Source organism: Sceloporus undulatus, chromosome 11 (assembly GCF_019175285.1).
Source record: "Sceloporus undulatus isolate JIND9_A2432 ecotype Alabama chromosome 11, SceUnd_v1.1, whole genome shotgun sequence".
Lineage (NCBI taxonomy): Eukaryota > Metazoa > Chordata > Lepidosauria > Squamata > Phrynosomatidae > Sceloporus > Sceloporus undulatus.
Window position 1 is genome coordinate 512,129 of NC_056532.1, and position 20,092 is coordinate 532,220.

At 44.5% G+C, this 20,092-nt stretch overlaps 1 protein-coding gene across 1 annotated transcript in view; it reads right to left on the bottom strand.

The window, feature by feature from the left end:
• Positions 1-7,966: 7,966 nt before the first annotated feature.
• The window catches only part of LOC121916965 (autism susceptibility gene 2 protein-like), a 42,001-nt gene continuing 29,875 nt past the window's right edge, over positions 7,967-20,092 (bottom strand). The window contains 2 exon segments of the mRNA XM_042442558.1: positions 7,967-11,274; positions 13,113-13,335. Coding sequence (XP_042298492.1) covers positions 10,056-11,274; positions 13,113-13,335 — 1,442 coding nt within the window. The 3' untranslated portion in view covers positions 7,967-10,055.

Sequence of the window (20,092 nt, forward strand, 5' to 3'; positions counted from 1 at the left end):
CGTCTCAGAGCGGACCTGCATCAAAGGCCATGCTCCAGTCCTAAGGACTGGAACGCAATCCGGGATCAGGGCTCTTTGCCCTCCCAGAAAGCCCCATGACAGGGTATTCATAGAAGCCAATGACAGAAAACTACACAAAAACAGAAGAGTATTAAATGTCTGGCTGGAATCCTGGGGGACATATGTCCGCATGAATTGGAACTGGGCAGATCGTAATGTCTGCTGATCATTAAGGCCCTTTTGTTACTTTAGATGTCGAGGAAACCGACAAGCAGCCTAGCACAGCGCACAACAGGACGAGTGCATAGGGCATTGGAACATCACCTAGGGGCCATTGAGCACCTTTGGGACGCTCTTGGTAGCATCCCTGCTATCTCATACTAGCGTTTGTGAGCTCTGCAACATACATAAATATAAATAAAATGCATCCAAGGACGTGAACTGTAGTTCCAAAAGCTCCTGCTGCCAATTCTTTCTTTCAGGCCTGCCAAAATAAGCTGCTTTGGGTTCTCTTTGGAGGTATGCTGTTTAAATGATGCTGGGTCCTAAGAGTCCGGAGGTTGCGCCAAAGCCACACTCCATCCTAAGCACTGGAGGGCAGCTTTGGTGCAGCTTCTGGATTCTTAGGATGCATGCATCATTTAAACAGCATACCTCCAAAGAGAAATGAGAAAGTTGACAGAGTTACTGCAACATTAGAAATTTCAAAACCGAAAGAATATTGAACGGCGTGTGTGACATTTGTGGGTCAATGCTCGAATTTCATGCCCCTTCTGCCAGCTACACTCTTGGGCTCCTGCTGGTCCAGCTTGGTCACTAGATCCATGCTGATCATTTCAGTGGCTGTCTGTACAGTCGGCCCTCCATTTTTACGGGGTGATCCGTTCCAGACCCTCCTGTGAAAATGGAGACTCCCCAATATTCAAGCCCCATAGGCTTGAATGGAGCGTGTGCCCGCAAGGGCGTGTTTGGTGCACACTGCAGAGGCGCATCCCACTGAATTTAGCAGAGGTCACTCCTCTAAGAATATTCAAGACCGCAGATTTCAATCCACAAGAACAGAGAGGCAACTGTGTGTGTGTGTGTGTGTGTGTGTGTGTGTGTGTGTATATATATATATATACACACACACACTCATGTATAAGTCTAGAAATTTAGGTTGAAAAATTGACCCAAAAAACCTGAGTCGATTTATCCTCGGGTCAATGTTATATTGACCTTATATATACTTATATATATATAATTATATAACCTTATATAATTCTTATATACAATGCAATATATGTATTGTATATTGTCCATTGTATTTTTATATTGTATTGTATACTGAATTTCTTGTACACTGCTATGATCTATTTGGAATAGCGGTTTATAAATAAAATTTATTATTATTATTATTATTATTATTATTATTATTATTGTTATTGTTATTGTTATTATGATGATGATGAAAGGCAAGAGTTTAATATCCCCTGGAACCACTGATCCCTTTTGACTTTCTCATCCATCCATCCTTTAGGATGAGCTCATGTAGCTGGAAATGTGTCAGTTCTTTGCCTTGTTTTCCTTTGCTTCATCCTTTACATCCTTCGTTGCATCCCCTTTTGTTCCCCCCCCCCCCCACTTATACATGGCTCATATCAAAATTCATAATTCTGGCCTCAAAACTTGTCCTCGACTTATACATAAGGTTGACTTATAGTCGAGTATATACAGTATAAGTGATGGCGAACCTTTTGCAGACCGAGTGCCCAAAGTGCAACCCAAACCCCACTTATTTATTGCACGTCCCTCTGGCTTCCTAGTAATGAAGTCTGGCAAACTCTATGCTAGGGCGACAGCATATGTGCCAAAGAGAAGGCTCCAAGTGCCACTTTTGGCACACGTGCCATAGGTTCACCACCACTGCATATACTGGAGATCAGATGTGTGTTTTTTTTAAATGACAGAGGTTATAGAATCCGCTAAACAAAACAACTCCTGTCTCCATGGAAAGAATTCTCAACTGGGGCGGGTTACAGACCGCCACTTCAGATGTCCTATTATGGACAGAGTCCGTAACAAATGGCGGCGGCCATTCCACATGGCCGCCGCCATTTTGATGTAGCGTATGCTCTGCATCTACACATCGCACCCCAGAAGTGACGCCACAAGTGCGCGAGTGCGTGGGAGCAAGAAGGAGCGCGGTTTTCGCACTCCTTCTTTGCTGCGTCTGGGAACCGCACCGTTTGGCTGCTGTGGTTCCCGGATGCAGCAACCGCCGGATGCAGCAACCGCCGGTGGCAGCAGACCGCCGCATTTCGGCGGTCTGTAACCTATCATAGAATCACAGCCAGTGCTTCATGCAATGATGAGCTCCATTTGGAACCCTAGCAAAAACCTTATTGCAACCATCACCAAATGTTCATCCACATATGAGGGTAGTAACTGGGGACAACAATGGACTGAGTTAAGCTACACAACCACATTCCTTTCTTCCACAGAGGGAACTGTGTGTAGTTTACCCCTCCCAGCATGGCTGAATACAAACGAAGGAACAATTGCATGAATTATTTAGAAACAATTCCAAAATATTTGAAAACTAGTTCACGGACCTTGTTCTGTTGTTGCTGCTTTTTGAAAATAGGACTCATATGTGATCCACATTCCTTTTCTTAAAAAAAGATTGTACAAAACGTACAGAATCGAGGAGAAACACAACGGAGGGTGAAGAAAACTCGCAGAGCATTAAAGAAATTACCCTCTTTTTCCAGGCAAAGCATTCTCTGAAGATGAAGCCACAGATGCTGGCGAAACGTCAGGGAGAAACTGTTCTAGAACATGGCCACAGAGCCCGCAAAAACCCACAACAAACTATTAAAGAAATTGTTTGGTTTGGTTATTACAGTGACATTTTGCTTCTCCGATGATCTTTCGCATGCTGCCAAGAAATCATCTGCAGTGAACTGAGAGTTGTGTCAGTGGTACCAAATCTCTCCATTACTCCTACAGTCTTGATGTGGTGCATCTGAGGAGCACCAAAGAATTCAAGAACCAGGATTAGGATTTCTGGTCCTTGGACAAGGATGTCTATTCCTAGCTGGTCCTCAGGGTTTTGGGGCATAGGAGCTTGGAGGAGACCATAGATTCCAGACAGGAATCCTACTAGTGGAGGAGGAACGCTATCCAGTTGTTCCACTAGAAAACATCCATGAACGTTTCACCTATCCTCTTCCAACCAGCTGTTTGTGGTGGGCAGCCATCTCTAGATATTTCCTCTTTAAGGTAGTAAAAAATAAAGCCTCTCTGGCTTTGCTTCGCGAACAAAGATTCAAGAAGGACTCATGATCCCGTGCTTTCTACAAGCGCGTTGGTGACTAAAAAGGCCAATCCGGGACAAACAGGTCCGGTTCCAGAAAGCACAGCGGAATGGGTGATGTTTCCGGGTTGCGGTTCTTTCTGCGTTGTCATTTCTCTTCAAGACTCATTCGGTGTGAGCTTTCAAAAAAGGCTGCAGCATTGTGGATAGTGCGTCTCCATGCCTCCCAATGCGAGGCCAGGGAGGACCATTGTTGGGGATCAATTTGGCCAAGCCTGAGATGTTGTTTTAGGGAGTCCTTGTATCTCTTCTTTGGGGCGCCCCCTCTTACGCTCTTGACCCGTGGTGAGTTCACCGTAGAATACCATTTTTGGGAGGCGATGGTCCTTCATCCTAGAAACGTGTCCTGCCCAGCGCGGCTGCGTCCTCAGTAGCATGGCCTCAATGCTGGTGATCCCTGCTTGCTCGAGGACACCAACATTCGTCACATAGTCAGTCCAGTTTTCAGTGAATTTCATGTGTATTCCCCTTTAATAGAGGAATACCACTAAGCTATTAATATATAATTGGCAGTAATAAACAGCTTAATGTTTCAGTAAATATGGCAATTGCAAATTTTTGGAGAGCGCTCCAGCTCCCAGGGCCGGCTCTAGGTATTTGGCCACCTGAGGCGAGAAATATTTTGCCACCTCCGGTCGCCCTTCATAATTATTTTCACCCCTTGATTTCTGCCGTTTTATTACTTAAACCTAAAAACAATACAAGTTTAAAAAAACCAACGCCATTTATAGAACGTACATGTATTTCGCCATTTACTAAATAGGTTAGGTTAGGTTAGATTAAGTAGGTGAGATGACCAGGTTGGTTACAGTTGTGTTTTGCTATTTAACAGACGTTCTTTGTATTATTTTATTGTATTATAGGTTGGAGTGTATAGTCAATATAAGTAATTGGCCTCCTTTTGTTAAAGTTTTAGCATTCTGCTTGTATTGTCTCTGTAGCCTAATCTATTTTGTTTTATAGGACAACATACTTTTTCTGATTTCTGATAATGTAATGAAAAAAGACATAGGATACAGGGCAGCTTTGCACCCCCCTATTCCCCTAAGATAATGTAATCATAAATAGAGTACTCACCTAATCAACTAAAACTTCTTCTTTACTTAGTTTAAAACGTGTCGTAAGAATGCAACACAGCATTAAACATACTAGGCAAACATTAAAAATCAAACACAGACACTGAAACACTTTTGCATGATCACTACCAAAAATGCAAAACACGAAAACAGACTAGTTTGTTTGCTGTAAACCGTAAACTCAAGATGGATGGCGCTCGGCGCTCCGTGTTTTGGCACCAAGGGTAAGGCGGGTGGGCAGCGAGAGGAGAGGGAGCTGTTGACTTTGAGGTGACATTCAAGGCGCATGTGGAAGACAGATGATGTGACTGTCCCACAGACATGGGAAGGGGTGTGTGCACATTTATGTTTGGCCATTGTACAAAGAAACCATCATATGGTAGCTTGCTTTTATGTCACTTGCTGTAATGAGCTTTCACTTTAATGTTGTTTAATTACACAAAAATATACAAAAAGGCTGCCCCCTAAATTTTGCTGCCCCAGACGGCTACCTTGTTCGCCAATGTGGATGAGCTGGCCCTGCCAGCTCCTCACTTTACCATGAATTGCTTAAGAATGGTAACCAACGTTTTTCAGTACTTAAAGTGATTGCTCAACTCCCAGCTATCTTGGTGACTGAGACACCAAAGATTACAACTGGGAAGATATGGGCCTCCAGGTATGTTTGAACTATAGCTCCCATAATTCCTGACCACTGGTCATTAAGAATCATAGAATCGTAGAGTTGGAGGAGACCGCAAGGGCCATCCAGTCCAACCCCCTGCCATGCAGGAAATCCAAATCAAAGCATCCTTGATAGATGGCCATTTAGCCTCTGCTTAAAGACCTCCAAGGAAGAAGACTCCACTCCACTCCGAGGGACTTTGTTCCACTGTCGAACAGCCCTTACTGTCAGGATGTTCCTCCTAATGTTGAGGTGGAATCTCTTTTCCTGGAGCTTGCATCCACTGCTCCGGGTCCTAGTCTCTGGAGCAGCAGAAAACAAGCTTGCTCCCTCCTCAATATGACATCCCTTCAAGTATTTAAACAGGGCTATCATATCACCTCTTAACCTTCTCTTCTCCAGGCTAAACATCTCCAGCTCCCTAAGGCGTTCCTCATAGGGCATGGTTTCCAGACAGGAGCTCACTGTTATCAGAGGACCATAAGAAATCTTCTAGAACGTCTGTTAGAACTGAGAGTGGATCACTATGGTCGAACCACTAGAATAAAACCTAAAATGGTGGTTTCAACATTAGTCCTCAGCCAGCACTGCTGATGGGAGTTGTAGTCCCGACAAACTTGGTGAACAAAGTTGGGAGCACTCCTGACTTGGATATATGCAGCAGAGTCAGAATAGTCATCTCCAAGTCTTAGGCAACAGACTGAGGATGGCTGCATGATTTAACCTAGCTACTGTTCCATCATGGGTTGGGAGGGTAAGATGGTCTGGAGATGGCAGTATAAAAAGGGTCCTTTAGGGTCTGCTGAGGATCCATTAATGCTTTTTGTACAAACACACTGTTTGTACAGTGTGCGGGACCCTTAAAGTATAACATCTCCCATCGAGAGGGTATCTATAGTTTTACACCAGCATAACAGTCATTGATTTAGAAATCCACACACAGCTTGCTAACAGCAAGTTCTAAGTACCTTATTGGATTTTATTTTATTGGATAAAATCTATGATTCTATAATCTATAGTAGTTAAATGTGGTATCAAACTGCTTCAAATAGATATCATATTCTAAGAGTGTACTTACATTAAACAGTTACAGTACTTTGATCCAAACTTAACGGACATGACTCCAGCCGATGGCATCCTGGGATTAGTTTGCATGCTTAATAGTTCTCTGCTGCAGTTCAGGGGAGCATGCGGAAACATTGTGATTGAACTACAAATCCCATGACTCCAAGCCATGGGCATTCATAGCAAAGTGCTGCAAAGAGCAAAGTGTGGAAATGCTTGAAGGCACATTTGACAAGGGTATCTTTATAAAGGCATGAATCAGAACATCGGCTTATCAAAGAAAATGTTACTTCTGGCAGGGACGTAGCCAGGATTTTGGGAAGGGGGGTCCAGACTAAGTACCACCATTATAATGGGGCTTGGGTGCAGCGGTGCGGCAGCACACACCATTAATTTTATCTAACGTTAGGGGGGGTCCGGACCCCAAGAACCCCCCCCCCTTGGCTACGTCCCTGCTTCTGGCCATAGGGACCTATCCTGAAAAAGAAGGGCAACTCAAACGTATGAAATAATAACTTACCCAAACTCAAATGTCCTTTTTTAAGCAACACCAGGGCTTGCGATGAAATGCAGGAACTGAGTAAATAGATTTAATTTTAAAATATATAAATTAAATATATATGTTGTATATATTATATATAAAATTTATATATAACATTGTACAGTGTGTCACAAGCGCGAAATCCACTCTCTGTGGGCTCAAGCCACCTCCGACTGATGCGGAGGGTGTGCGGTCCCTCCAAACAAAGAAGCGCCTACCGGTTTGGTTCACATTTTTTAATAACATGGCACAGATTTACATTACACAAGTCTTCGCTCATGAGGAAACATGCTGTGAATTGCTTGTCGCTTCAGGGTTGTTTTTCCCCCCCTTCTCACATAGGATCTAGAAAGGACTTTATTACATACAGGAGTAACAGCAAAAAGATTTGTATATAACAATTTCTTTACAATATTGAAAGCTATCACTACAGTGCCAGCATACATATTCCCCCCTGGATTCTCTCTTTCTCTCTCTCTCTTTCTCTCTCTTTTGTTTGTTTTTGTCTTTTTCTTTAAAAAAAAATCCACTGCACAACATCTGGAGTTCACAAAATCTGAAGTTCACAACTAAAACTTTTTAGCCGACTACTAAAATAGATTTTTGATCATTAGAAACAGCTGTCTGTAATGAGACTTTATTCCTTTTTTTAAATTCTGTCAAAACAGGAAAACAACTTGAGATATCACTATAATACACTAGAAGACCAATGGAACTAATTTATTTTATTCCATACACTTATTTTTTTTACAGCCCGGTAGTTTGCAAGGTAGTGTATGCTTTCCGATAAAGTCATATTCTCTCCAAATGGTTTTAAAACAGAGTACAGCCTGAAAACAAACCATGTATGCAAACAGAAGTTTTGAAAAGGCCCAAACAATTTTCATGTTCTTATAAAACTCATATCGTTCCTGTGATTCGTTTTTTGTTTGTAGTTAGGACAGTCATAGATGTTTTAAAACAGATATGCAAAAAAAAAAAATCTTTCCAAAAAAGGATCCTATAATTTAACTTCCATAACTTGGCAGCTCTCAGATATGTTTTGACTCCAACTCCCCGATCCTCATAGTCCATTGAGATGAGGCAGGAGACTATGGCCTGTTACAGACTGCCAAAATAAAGCAGCTTCGGGTCTCTTTGGAGGTATGCTATTTAAATGATGCATGGGTCCTAAGAGTCCGGAGGTCGCGCCAAAGCCACACTCCATTCCTAAGCACTGGAGGGCAGCTTTGGTGCAGCTTCCAGATTCTTAGGATGCATGCATCATTTAAACAGCATACCTCCAAAGAGACCCGAAGCAGCTTTATTTTGGCAGTCTTTAACAGGCCAATGGGAGTTGTCGTCCAACAAATCAGGAGGCCCAACAGCAGCAATATTAATGCATTATGCAAACATGTCCTTTGTTTCTGAATAGCCCCCAGCACACTCCTATGTATGCTTACTAGGCATAGTCCCCAGTTAGATGGGTTAGTAGAACGGGGAAATGGGAAAAGAGGAAATTAGCACAGAACCCAAACTAAGAGCCACAAATGGCGTTCCCCCCTCCTCTGAAACATAAATGATATTCAAAATCCTCAGAGATGTCCAAGGAGAGCGGCTACTGCACATCAACCCAGAGGTAATGTGTTCATAACACGTGGCATTTAAGAAACGACAAGTATTAATATTACTATGACGCCTGATTACAAACTGGTACTCTACAGAACAAGCCCAAGAACTTCCGGAAACGGAAAGCAACTCTACCACAAGAGGAAGCAAATGACAACACGCTAGTTCCATTATTATAAATATTATTAACGTTTGCAGACTGTTCTTTTTTGTGCATTGTAAAACTGTCCTGCTCTGTGGATAGTTTCAGGGCTGTATTGTCTTCATACTCTGCGGAGTGAAGTCGATAAGGCGACTCCCTAAATGTTGCACGATCGGTGTGAAGTTCTTACCTTCTTCCCAGTACTGCAATACCCTTTAAAGTTCACATTTAGATGCTTCAAGAGCAACTATTTTCATTCCCTAGTGACTCACCACCTTTGGAAAAACAGAGGCATGGAACAGTAAGATGCAACGAGCAACCGGCCATTAGGTTATGCCCACTTGGCAACTGTTCAACGCACTCTTTAAGCCAAGTGTCCATAAAGATGATCTCATGGGTTGAATTGCATCTTGTCCTGGGATTTTGATGGCTCTTTAGTTGGACCAGAGATCTAAAGATGCACTGAAGGTGCTTGAGGGAGTTGACCATGGACTGACCTGAGTTAAGAGCTGCGTGCATAACTGAGCTATGCTACACATCCTTACACAAAGCATCCATCACCGTTACTGTCCTTGCTTTGCCAAGATATGGGAAAATTGGAGAGGGCCAATCTAGTACAGTGAATAGAAAACTGGTTTGGGCTTTTGGTGATGCAAAACCAAGTCTTGCTTACTTAAGGTTTGGGCAAGCCATTGCCTTGGACTGAGCTCATAATCTGTAAAATGTGAGCCAGTAAGGCTACTAAAGGATGCATATGACTGAATACTGTACAACAGTTGTGCAACATAAAAGCACTGGTGGAAAATAACAAGTAGCACCGGACACCAAGGTTTTGTTTTCTAATGAAGTCCTATGTTAGGATGGCTTATTTCTTTATCAAAAAAGGTAAGAGGGAGGTGCAAGTTGGTTCAGGGAAAGTATGACTTTAAGTGAGTGGTTGAGTTTATGACAAGGCTCCTTTGAGTTAAAGAGGCTTTTGTGAAAAGCCATAAAATTCATTGCATAGTTGAAGGGGTTTAGCTGTCTTAACAAAAGATGCGCTGCAGCCAACTCAGTGTTGCAGCCAACTCCACATAATTAAAGTCTGCAAAGAGCACAGTTTAAGAAGTATTAATGCATTATGTTACTTAACTTCTTCTATTTACATATTTACAAAGTAAAGCTTTCATCTTACCCAGTTTGCATATATGACCCATTAACCCAGGTTAAAAAATGCTTACAGAGGGGGGGGGGGGGGGGAAACAAAACCAGATCTAGTTTTCTACATCTTGGCTTTGAGAGGGAAGGAGAGAGAATTTTTGCTTCTTCGTAACCAAAGTACTGACTTCAAATCTTCCTTGTTCCTGCGCATATTCCAACGGATAGAAAGGAAACGTAAAGAAAGTATGCAAACGTTTTTTTTCTGAACATTTAGAAATGGTTTTCAACATATAATATACAACTCAACAGGTTAAAAAAAACAAACCCCAAACAAACCACACACCTATCTTTGCACATGTGGATGTATACATTTTGTACAGTCGGGTCATAACCAAAGTCTACACTTATTGAGTAAGAAGATTAGATATACTTCCAGGGAATAACGGTCTCTGCTCCCCGTCTTATCGTGCCTCTATGTCCTTCAGTGTGTGGGAGGGTGGCCGGTCCCTCATTTCTGTGGACAAAGGGGTAGTCCTTCGGGGGGATCCGGGCCGAGGTCCCAAAGTGGAAATTAAAGGGGGAGGGGCACTCAGCGCTGCGGTGGGGGGAGTCTTATTGAGAATCCCATTTGGAAGTCCTGATGTGGGACTGACCCTGGGATAGTGCATACTTGGGAGTCCTGGGGCTATTAAGCCCGGGTGAGGCAAGTGGCCATCCAGGGCTGCTTGGTGAACCGAGTGAAGTCGTACATGTTCATAGTCCTCTCTGAGCATGTGTAACCGCTCCCTTTCATCCAAGTGAGCCCCCCGCTCATGTTCACGGCGAGGGTCAACTGAAAGGGCGTGATGATGGTGATTGTAGTCATGGGGCTCTCTGTCCCTGAAAGTCCTCTCTGCCTCGTACAGCCTGGGGGCAGAGAGACGGTGCAACGGGTCACTCCTCAGGAGGAACTCTCTTCCTAAAGGGTCTCTCCGGTGGATGTCCAAGTCTCTGTAAGCATCCCTCATTGGATCCCAGTGGAAGGAAGGGTAAGGAAAACGCTCCCCACCTGGAACTGGGCTGATCCCCATGAAAGGTGTCATCAGGCGAGTCCTGTCTAGGCCACTGATACTGTTCATGGGATGGATTCCAGTGACACCGACAGTCATAGGCATTGATACCAAGGGGGCTGAGTGAACGTTGGACGTGGGCACTGGTGGTGGCTGCTCCGGCGGCCGATGAGGCTGTGATGGCTCAGGTGGAATATCGTGATCTTCCTTCCTTTCCTCTTTTACTTTGATTTCACTGGATTTCTTTAGGTTCTCATATGCAGGTTCAGTCTTTTTCTCAGCATCCCGGCTAGAGGTGCTGTTAGGCCTGGTGTTCTCCACAACAGGTGGCCTGGTATAGGGTGAAGATACCCTCGATGCTTGTTTAGACTCCTCCAATGGCCTGTTCTCATGAGTCAGACTGTCTTTGTCTGATATATAGTTGTCCTTTACTTTGTGCTCATCGATGCTGGTATCCTTACGGGATTCAGAATGATCCCTTTCCCGCTCTTTGTTTTTCTCTTTTTCTCGAACCTCAGGGTTCAGGTGACTCCTGATCTGCTCAGCTGAGCTGCGACTATGTCCAAGAGAATTCACAGAATGGATAGGTGCAGGTGAAGGATGTCTGGAGTGTCTTTTCTCCATGCTTTCCCTAGACATAGCAAAAAGCATAAAATGATTTAAGCACAGCAGGAGACTATGAGACTATGTGGCATAGTCAAAACTTTCCAACTCTATGCTCAATTGCTGTCATGCATGAAGATGGGGACCCGGAACCATCCAGATGTTGGTAGAGTCCAACTCTCACCAGCGTGGTCAAAACAGATGAGCTCTATCACACCTTGCATGCTCCCGGTGCCCCACACATTCTAAAAGGTTGCAACTCTTTGTAAACTATCACAGCTCCTCCCTCCAACTCCCAAAAAACCTTTTGATTCTAGAATAAACCCTGTATAACAACCCTCCATCCTTCATATTACATAAATGCTTTGAAGACAAGCATGCAAATCAATATGTCTATGGTTATGATATGCAGCTAATTTATGCACCTTTATTGGGAAGTAAATCACAAAAAGCCTAATCTTAGGTAAACGGCTATAGGCTGTGGCATCACTAGGGTTGGTGTCACCCAGTGACGTAACTCATGATGGTGTCACTGACCTCCTCCGATACCGCAACAAACGGAAACCTTAGTAATGCTATTAATACTAACTCATGAACTGTAATTCCCATGTACCACTGAATGTAATGGTGATAATTGTGATGTAAACTGCTAGCAAAATTAAAAATATATTTTAAAATTATAAGCCTGTTGCAGACTGCCAAAATAAAGCTGCTTTGGATCTCTTTGGAGGTATGCTATTTAAACGATGCATGGGTCCTAAGAGTCCGGAGGTCGCGCCAAAGCCACACTCCATTCCTAAGCACTGGAGGGCAGCTTTGGTGCAGCTTCCGGATTCTTAGGATCCATGCATCATTTAAACAGCATACCTCCAAAGAGACCCCAAGCAGCTTTATTTTGGCAGTCTGGAACAGGCCATAGTATCATACACACAGCCTAAATGTGAAAAATCAGTAAGATGTGATTTTTTTTAAAAAAAAGAAAAATTAAAAAGAATAATTTGTTTAAAATATTAATATTTAAGTTTTATAGAACTTGGGGCTTCTCCTTTCAGCTCCCACTGAGCCTCGCCCTACTCAAGACTATCTCTTCACCACTTTAAAGGGACACAGCTGAACACCACAACCCATTTCGGCTGAAAGGCGGTTGTTTGGGGAGCAGTGATGCCACTCCCAACTTAGCATGTCACTCAGTACAGTCCGCACCCCCTAAATTCTCCTAGCGATGCCCCCTGCTATAGAAGAACATCTTGGTCCAGGTCTTGGAGGTAGAGAGGAACTGCTGGACCTCATCCCCTTCCCCTCCACCACTCGCTTCTCCTTTTGTGTCATGTCTTTTTAGATTGTATGTACAGCGCTGTGTAAATTTACAGCGCTTTATAAATAATAATAATAATAATAATAATAATAATAATAATAATAATAATTTAATCTAGTATAAAAATTAAGACCTTGAAGGCTGCAGAACTATGTGTGTCTATGCACAGGGGATGATGGGTCGGGCGGACAGCATCGAAAAATACTTTCCTGATTACAGAAACGGAGTAGCTTTGGTGTTAGAGGATATCGATCAGTGATGGCGAACCTATGGCACCAGTGCCGGAGGTGGCACTCAGAGCCCTCTCTGTGGGCACATGTGCCGTCACCCCAGCACAGAGTTTGCCAGAGTTTGTTACTAGAAAGCCAGAGGGACATGGCGCTTTGCAATAAATAAGTGGGTTTTGGGTTACAGTTTGGGCCCTCGGCCTCTAAAAGGTTCACCATCACTGATATAGATTCCTTTGAGATGACTCGTGAAATGTTTCTCTTCTTCCAAAGGGCTGCCTTCCCCATCCCAGTCAATGGTGTCTAGTAACTGTTCTTTCATACCTTTCTTTGTCATCTTTATTAAGAGAAGAGTCTCCTTTATCTAGATCTCTATCACGCTCATGAGCTGCAGCAGAGGTACTGCGTTCCAGCTCACCTGGCTTCAGCCAGGGCGGAGGAGTCGGGAAGGAAGGAGGAGTTCGGTGCAGACGATTCCAGGGCTCATGAGGGTTGTTAAAGCTCTGTATGCTGGGACATTCCTTGTGGCTGAACATGGCGTTGGGTGCTGAAATGGCGAAGTGGGTGGGAGAAAGTGATATGCTCAGTTGATGGTACTTACTTTTAAAATCTTTTAAAAGATTACAACACTCAGAGCTTAAAATGAATGCATGCTATGGGTAGCTGGAACAGGAAGGGAGATTAATAAACATTATCACTTAACATTATGAACAGCACTTAACATTCTGAACTTATTTAGTTGAGTTGTGCTATATTTCCGGAGAGGGGGAATACATCAAGTAAATATGTGACTACAAAAGAAATCTTGTATTTATTGCCAGTTTTCTTTCATAGAAGTGAATAAAAGCAAGGTAAAAAACAACAACCCAAAATCCAGAAAGTGGCACATTGGGAACTTAGTCTAAAGGTCCATTCTGGCCAAGGAGACGGGGATATCCAAGAAATTCCAGTCGCTGACCAGGCATGGCAAGGGATGGCATGTTGTTTTGGAAGCATTCCTTTTAGATCCCTAGCTCTTCCTTAAGTTTGTTCCCAAGCCAAGGAAAAGAAGGGAAGGCAGAGAAGAACCCTGAAAGAAAGGCAAGTTAAACTTGCCACCTATGGGCACGACTGAATGGCTCCTTCTCCTTGGCTAGAATGGATCTTCACAGTAATTTCCCGATCTGCCATTCTCAGCCAGCAGAGAAAGAGCCATTCCAGAAAGGAAAAGATGGCACTGAATTGGCTTTGGTTGAAGCCCTGCCTGTGTTCATGGGGGAAATGGAGGTGCAGAAACAGTCTGTGGGATACAGTCCGCCCTTCTTTTACATGGGGGATCTGTTCCATCACCCCCCGCGTAAGAGAAAAAACGCAGATGCTCAAGCCCCATTCAAACGAATGGGGCTCATGCCCGTGGCGGCACGGCAGCAGCACGTGGGGTGCATGTCATGGGAGCACGCCCCATTCATGCAAATGGGACGTGCTGTCCCTTCCGCCCCGCATGCTCAAAGCCGCGTATAACGTGGGCACACTGTATATTGGAGGGGAGGCAGCCCTAGGCCTCTTCAGCCATGAATTGCTTCAGCCATGAATCATGGTTAAAAATTGCACAGCAAGAATAAAGGCATTGTCAAGGCCTGATTGCCGAGAGCCAGCATGGCGTAGTGGTTTGAGCACCGGACTAGGACACTGGGAGACCAGGGTTCGAATCTTGGCATGGGCATGGAAACTCACTGGGTGACCCTGGACACGTTTTCTCAAGAGGATGGCAGTGGCAAACCTCCTCTGAAGAAATTTGCCAAGAAAACCCATGACAGGTTTGCCATCAGTTGGAAATGACTCGAAGGCACACAACAACGTTCACATGCCGTAAGATGTGGAAGTGGTTGCCAAGTGCATTGTATGTGACCGATGGCATGCTGCAAAGGCATGATCGGTCTGCGTCAGTGAAGGCTTCAAAATGGCCACTGCCATGAGTGTGGGTGCAATGATTGTGGTCTTTGAGTTGGCTCTCTGGACTTGGCACCTGTAAGGGTTGTCCGATTAGACTGCCCACTCTTCTCCATGTCTCTATCAGCTGTCAGCTTGAAAGCAGAAGGGGACTCTATGAATCGAGGAGGGGCAGCTGGAGCCTCTTTTTCAAGCTCCATCTCCTCCTCAGCAAGGTACAGTCTGTCCTTCCCTTACGCGGGGATCCGTTCCGGATCCCGCTGCGTAAGGCGAATTCCGCCTATGCTTGAGCCCCATTGGAAACAATGGGGCTTGTGCGCGGCAGCGCAGGCGCGCGTGGGGCGCAACGGGCGCATGCGCCCATTCAATTGAATGGGACGCGCCGCCCCTTCCGCCCCGCGGCTTGAGGGCGTATGCTCAAGGCCGCGTATGGCGTGCCCGCGTGTGGCGCAGGAGCGCTGTATTCATGGGCCGTTGCATGGGGAGTGGCGTTGGGTGCTTCAGCCTCTGTGAGGTTGGAGGCAGAGCTGAACTTGGGTTTCTTCCGAATTAATATTCTCTCCTGCTTTGCAATGCAAACTTCTTGGCAACAGTGGAGTCTCCAGAGGAGTCAGCTGCTGTAGCAGGAACTGAGTGTGAGCCTGCATCCTTACAGCTCCTGTGGGAGTCTCTTAAGAGTGCTTGCAGATCTCTCACCAGCCTAATGAGTTTAACTGATGGGCTCTGTAATGCCCTTAGCCTTTGTCTTCTGGGTTAATGCACTGAGAGAAGCATGGAGCAAAAGAAAACAATAAGCATGATGAGAGAAGGGGGAGAAGGAAAAGGGTTTCTTTTCTTTTCAACCTCAAGCTCCGCAGAGATGCGAAGGTAGAGGCAATAAACAGCAAAGGCCTGTTACAGACTGCCAAAAGAAAGCTGCTTCGGGTCTCTTTGGAGGTATGTTATTTAAATAATGCAGGGGTCCTAAGAGTCGGAGGTTGTACCAAAGCCATGCTCCATTCCTAAGCGCTGGAGTGCAGCTTTGCTGCAGCTTCCGGATTCTTAGGATGAATGCATCATTTAAATAGCATGCCTCCAAAGAGGCCTGAAGCAGCTTTATTTTGGCACTCTGTAACAGGCCAAAGTTAAAGAATTTAAGTGACAGGGAATGGAGGATCCAAATGCTACTTTTTCTGGATGAGACAGAGAAAACAGAACTAAGGAGGAGTTAGGGATCCAAGAGGAAACATTTCCTAAACAACACATGATCCACTGCCTCGCTTAGGTGGCGAATGGAAGTAAACCTTCCTTGGTTGGCTCCTTCTCTGCTGGCTGGGAATCTGTAACATTCAGACATAATATTCCACAGGCCTTGGACACAATTACTTATTTTCAACTTTAATTGTTCCAGACTGCCAAAATAAAGCTGCTTTGGGTCTCTTTGGAAGTATGCTATTTAAATGACGCATGGGTCCTAAGAGTCCGGAGGTTGCGCCAAAGCCACACTCCATTCCTAAGCACTGGAGGGCAGCTTTGGTGCAGCTTCCGGATTCTTTGGATGCATGCATCATTTAAACAGCATACCTCCAAAGAGACCCGAAGCAGCTTTATTTTGGCAGTCTGTAACAGGCCTTAGATCCAAAAACACCTGCAGAAACAATCCAGTTTGAGACTGCTTTGACTGCCTTGGCTCAGTACTAGGGAATGCTAGGGAACCCTGAGGATTTTATTGTCGCACCTGAGCTGTCTCACAAAACTATCGTTCCCAGAATTCCCTAGCATCAAGCCAGGGCAGTTAAAGCAGTCTCAAACTGGGTTATTTCTGCAGTGTGTTTTGGATCCTAGTTACAAAGAACTGGTCATTCATTTCTTTTCCCAAATAAAAAGGCATAATTAACTTACACTATGAATGTAATTTAAAAAGAGATAAAGCCATTAATGTATAGATTTGGGATACAGTCATCCCTCCTTAGCAACAGATTTTGCACCCATGTTTTCCACCATCCACGGCGTGAAAATATTTCCCTCCTAAAAACATAAATTCCAAAAGCAAACCTTGTTTTTGCTATTTTATGCAAAGGGGGGGGGGCACATTTTACTATGCCACCTTATATAATGGGACTTGAGCATCCAGCGATTTGGTATCCATGGCAGAGGTCCTGGAACCAAACCCCAACAGATGCCAAGGAGCCATTTTATTTCCCTTCTTATTGCAATCTAGATTGTCGCTTTAACAATCTTTCTAACTAAGTGATCCATTTTCTTCTTGTGAAACGTGAAGCCGAAACAGGAGAATCTGCCTGCAAAGGAATGTTTTTGCATTACTACTATGTGCATTATCATTAACATGTTACTAACACAACAGATTTTGGATACACTTGGAATTTGCTGCCCATGTTTGCTCCGGAATAATTAAGTCCCTTTATCTTTAAACAGAGAATCCAGATCATTTATTTTTATGGGTAGATTCACATAAAGCATTTCTGTATTTTTCACTAATTCTTCTGTAAGCATGCAAAGAAGTTGTTTGGAAAATGTTTCGCTGATGTACAATTATGTACAATTAAACACAGAGGCTGCATTCACACCTAAGAATTAATCCATCTTGACACCACTTTAACTGCCCTGGTTCAATGCTACGGAATTCAGGGAACTGTAGTTTATTGTGGCACCAGAACTCTCTGCCAGAGGCAGCAAAATGTCTCGTACAACTACAGTTCCCAGAATTCCATAGCATTAAGCCATGACAGTTAAAGTGGTGTCAAGATGGATTATTTCTGCAGTGCAGATGCAGCCAGAATTAGAAAATAAAGCCCCCCCAATTTTTTTTCAATCTAATATATTTAATTCGTTAAGGTGGCAATCTTCTGGTTTCTGACATGTGCCAGTCATGCCTAGGTGCCATTCCCCAGAATTTAGAGTGTGCCAGCTCTACTTCTTTATTCATAGAGCCCTGAATATGTTGTGCTGAGAGAGAAAGAGAGAGAGGATGTTCTCCTCTGCCTAGGAGAAGAATTGATTAACTTAGCTGTATTTGAGAGAGAGACCCTCCCTGTCTGATCAGGTAAGGATTTGCTGTTTCATTATGGGTTCATGTGATCCTCTAAGGGCAACAGCAATATGGCAATAGCAAGTACATTTCTATACCGCCTATGAGTGCACTTAAGCACTCCCTATGTGGTTTACAAAGTGTAAACCAATTGCTTCCAACAAGCTGGCCTTGGAAGGATGCAAGCCTGAGTCGAGCCCATGGCTGGTATTGAACTCGCAACCTTATGGTTTGTGAGTGAGTGGCTGCAGTACAGGCATTTAATCACTGCACTGCCAGGGCTCTTCCACTGTGCCACCAACAAAGGCGAACCTGATGGGCACAAAGTTCTAGCCAACTGATGCCATGTGTCTTATCTCTTTGAGTCCAGGTCCCTGGAAATGAGTGGCCCCTATAGGCTGGCACCTATAGTGAGAACTCCTCTTGAAGGGTCTTGGATGGACACTCCTAGACAGAGGTTGTGAGCGTTTGTCCACAACAGGAGGGACGCTTGGACCACTGTGGTTATACAAACCCTGATGCGTTGAGAAACTGGAGCGTGTCCAAAGGAGGGCGACTAAAATGGTGAAGGGTCTGGAAACCATGCCTTATCAGGAACGACTTAGGGAGCTGGGTATGCTTAGCCTGGAGAAAAGAAGGTTAAGAGGTGATATGATAGCCCTGTTTAAATATTTGAAGGGATGTCATATTGAGGAGGGAGCAAGCTTGTTTTCTGCTGCTCCAGAGACTAGGACCCAGAGCAATAGATGCAAGCTGCAGGAAAAGAGATTCCAGCTCAACATTAGGAGGAACGTCTTGACAGTAAGGGCTGTCCGACAGTGGAACAAACTCCCTCGGAGTGTAGTGGAGTCTCCCTCTTTGGAGGTCTTCAAACGGAGGCTGGATGGCCATCTGTCAGGGACGCTTTGATTTGGATTTCCTGCATGTCAGAATGGGATTGGACTGGATGGCCCTTGTGGTCTCTTCCAACTCTATGATTCCATGACAGTTTGCTATGTGTGTCTCAGGGCTGGAGGAGCCACTGCAGAGGATGAGACTGAAACCTTGCCTAAGTAGAGCAGTGAGTTCAGGAAATCAACAGGCCCATTAGATGCGTCAATGACATTAGGTCTACAGACTTCTTTTTCTCAAACAGGAGGCCCTCCTGAGTTTTGCCTTTCTCTCTGGAGGAGGGGGGCCATGTGGTGTCTATTGGTGTCTATTAGGGCTCCTAAGTGGACTTGCCTCTGGGTGGGGGATAGATGACTGTCTTGTTTGTTGACCACAAAAGTTGTGAGCCTGAAGACTGACACGGTGGTTGCTAGAACTTGTCAGGCTCCTGGGAATGTGATTTCAAAAGGACATCATCCAGGTATGGATGTCCTACTGTCTCAGGTGGGCCATTTTGGCAATCATCACCTTGGTTAATACCCGGGGAGCTAAGACGGGGGTATTCCTCTGGAAAAATGTGTTCTTGGCTTTCCATTCAGAAGCACCTCTACTTTTTAAACTCTATGGCCTGTTCCAGACTGCCAAAATAAAGCTGCTTGGGGTCTCTTTGGAGGTATGCTGTTTAAATGGTGCATGGATCCTAAGAATCCGGAAGCTGCACCAAAGCTGCACTCCAGTGCTTAGGAATGGAGTGTGGCTTTGGCGCAACCTCCGGACTCTTAGGACCCATGCATCATTTAAATAGCATACCTCCAAAGAGACCCGAATCAGCTTTATTTTGGCAGTCTGGAACAGGCCATTGATAAATCTGAGGTCCAGATTCAGGTAAACTCTACCCCGTTTCTTGGCCATCATGGAGAGGACAGAGCACACCCCTTTCAATCTTTTGTTTGGAGATAACGGTTCTATGTCCTCTAGCCATAGATAAGTTATGGCTTGACACATTGCAAGCTTCTTCAATAGGTTTTTGGAAACTGGTGACTTGTTTTGGCTTTTGATTCAGTCCTATTATGTAACCTTTGTTTATTGTCCTCAATACCCACTGATCTGACGTGGAAAGTGTCATGCTTGTATGAAGTGTGACAGCCTCCCTCCTATTCTGGGAAGAGTACAGTCACACAAGCTTGGTCTACTTTTGGTAGCCCTGGTGTCGCAGTGGTTCAATGCCTGTACTATCAGCCACTCACTCAAAACCACAAGGTTGTGAGTTCAAGACCAGCAAAAGGGCTCAAGCTTGACTCAGGCTTGCATCCTTCCAAGGTGGCTAAAATGAGTACCCAGATTGTTGGGGGCAAATTAGCTTACCACTTAGGCGGTATGAAGCGGTATACAAATGAAGCTTGTGTGTTTGTTTGTTTGTTAGGCTGGCTCCCCTGGGAAGAGTTCCTGTCCAGACCTCCTTGGGGATGAAAGGAAA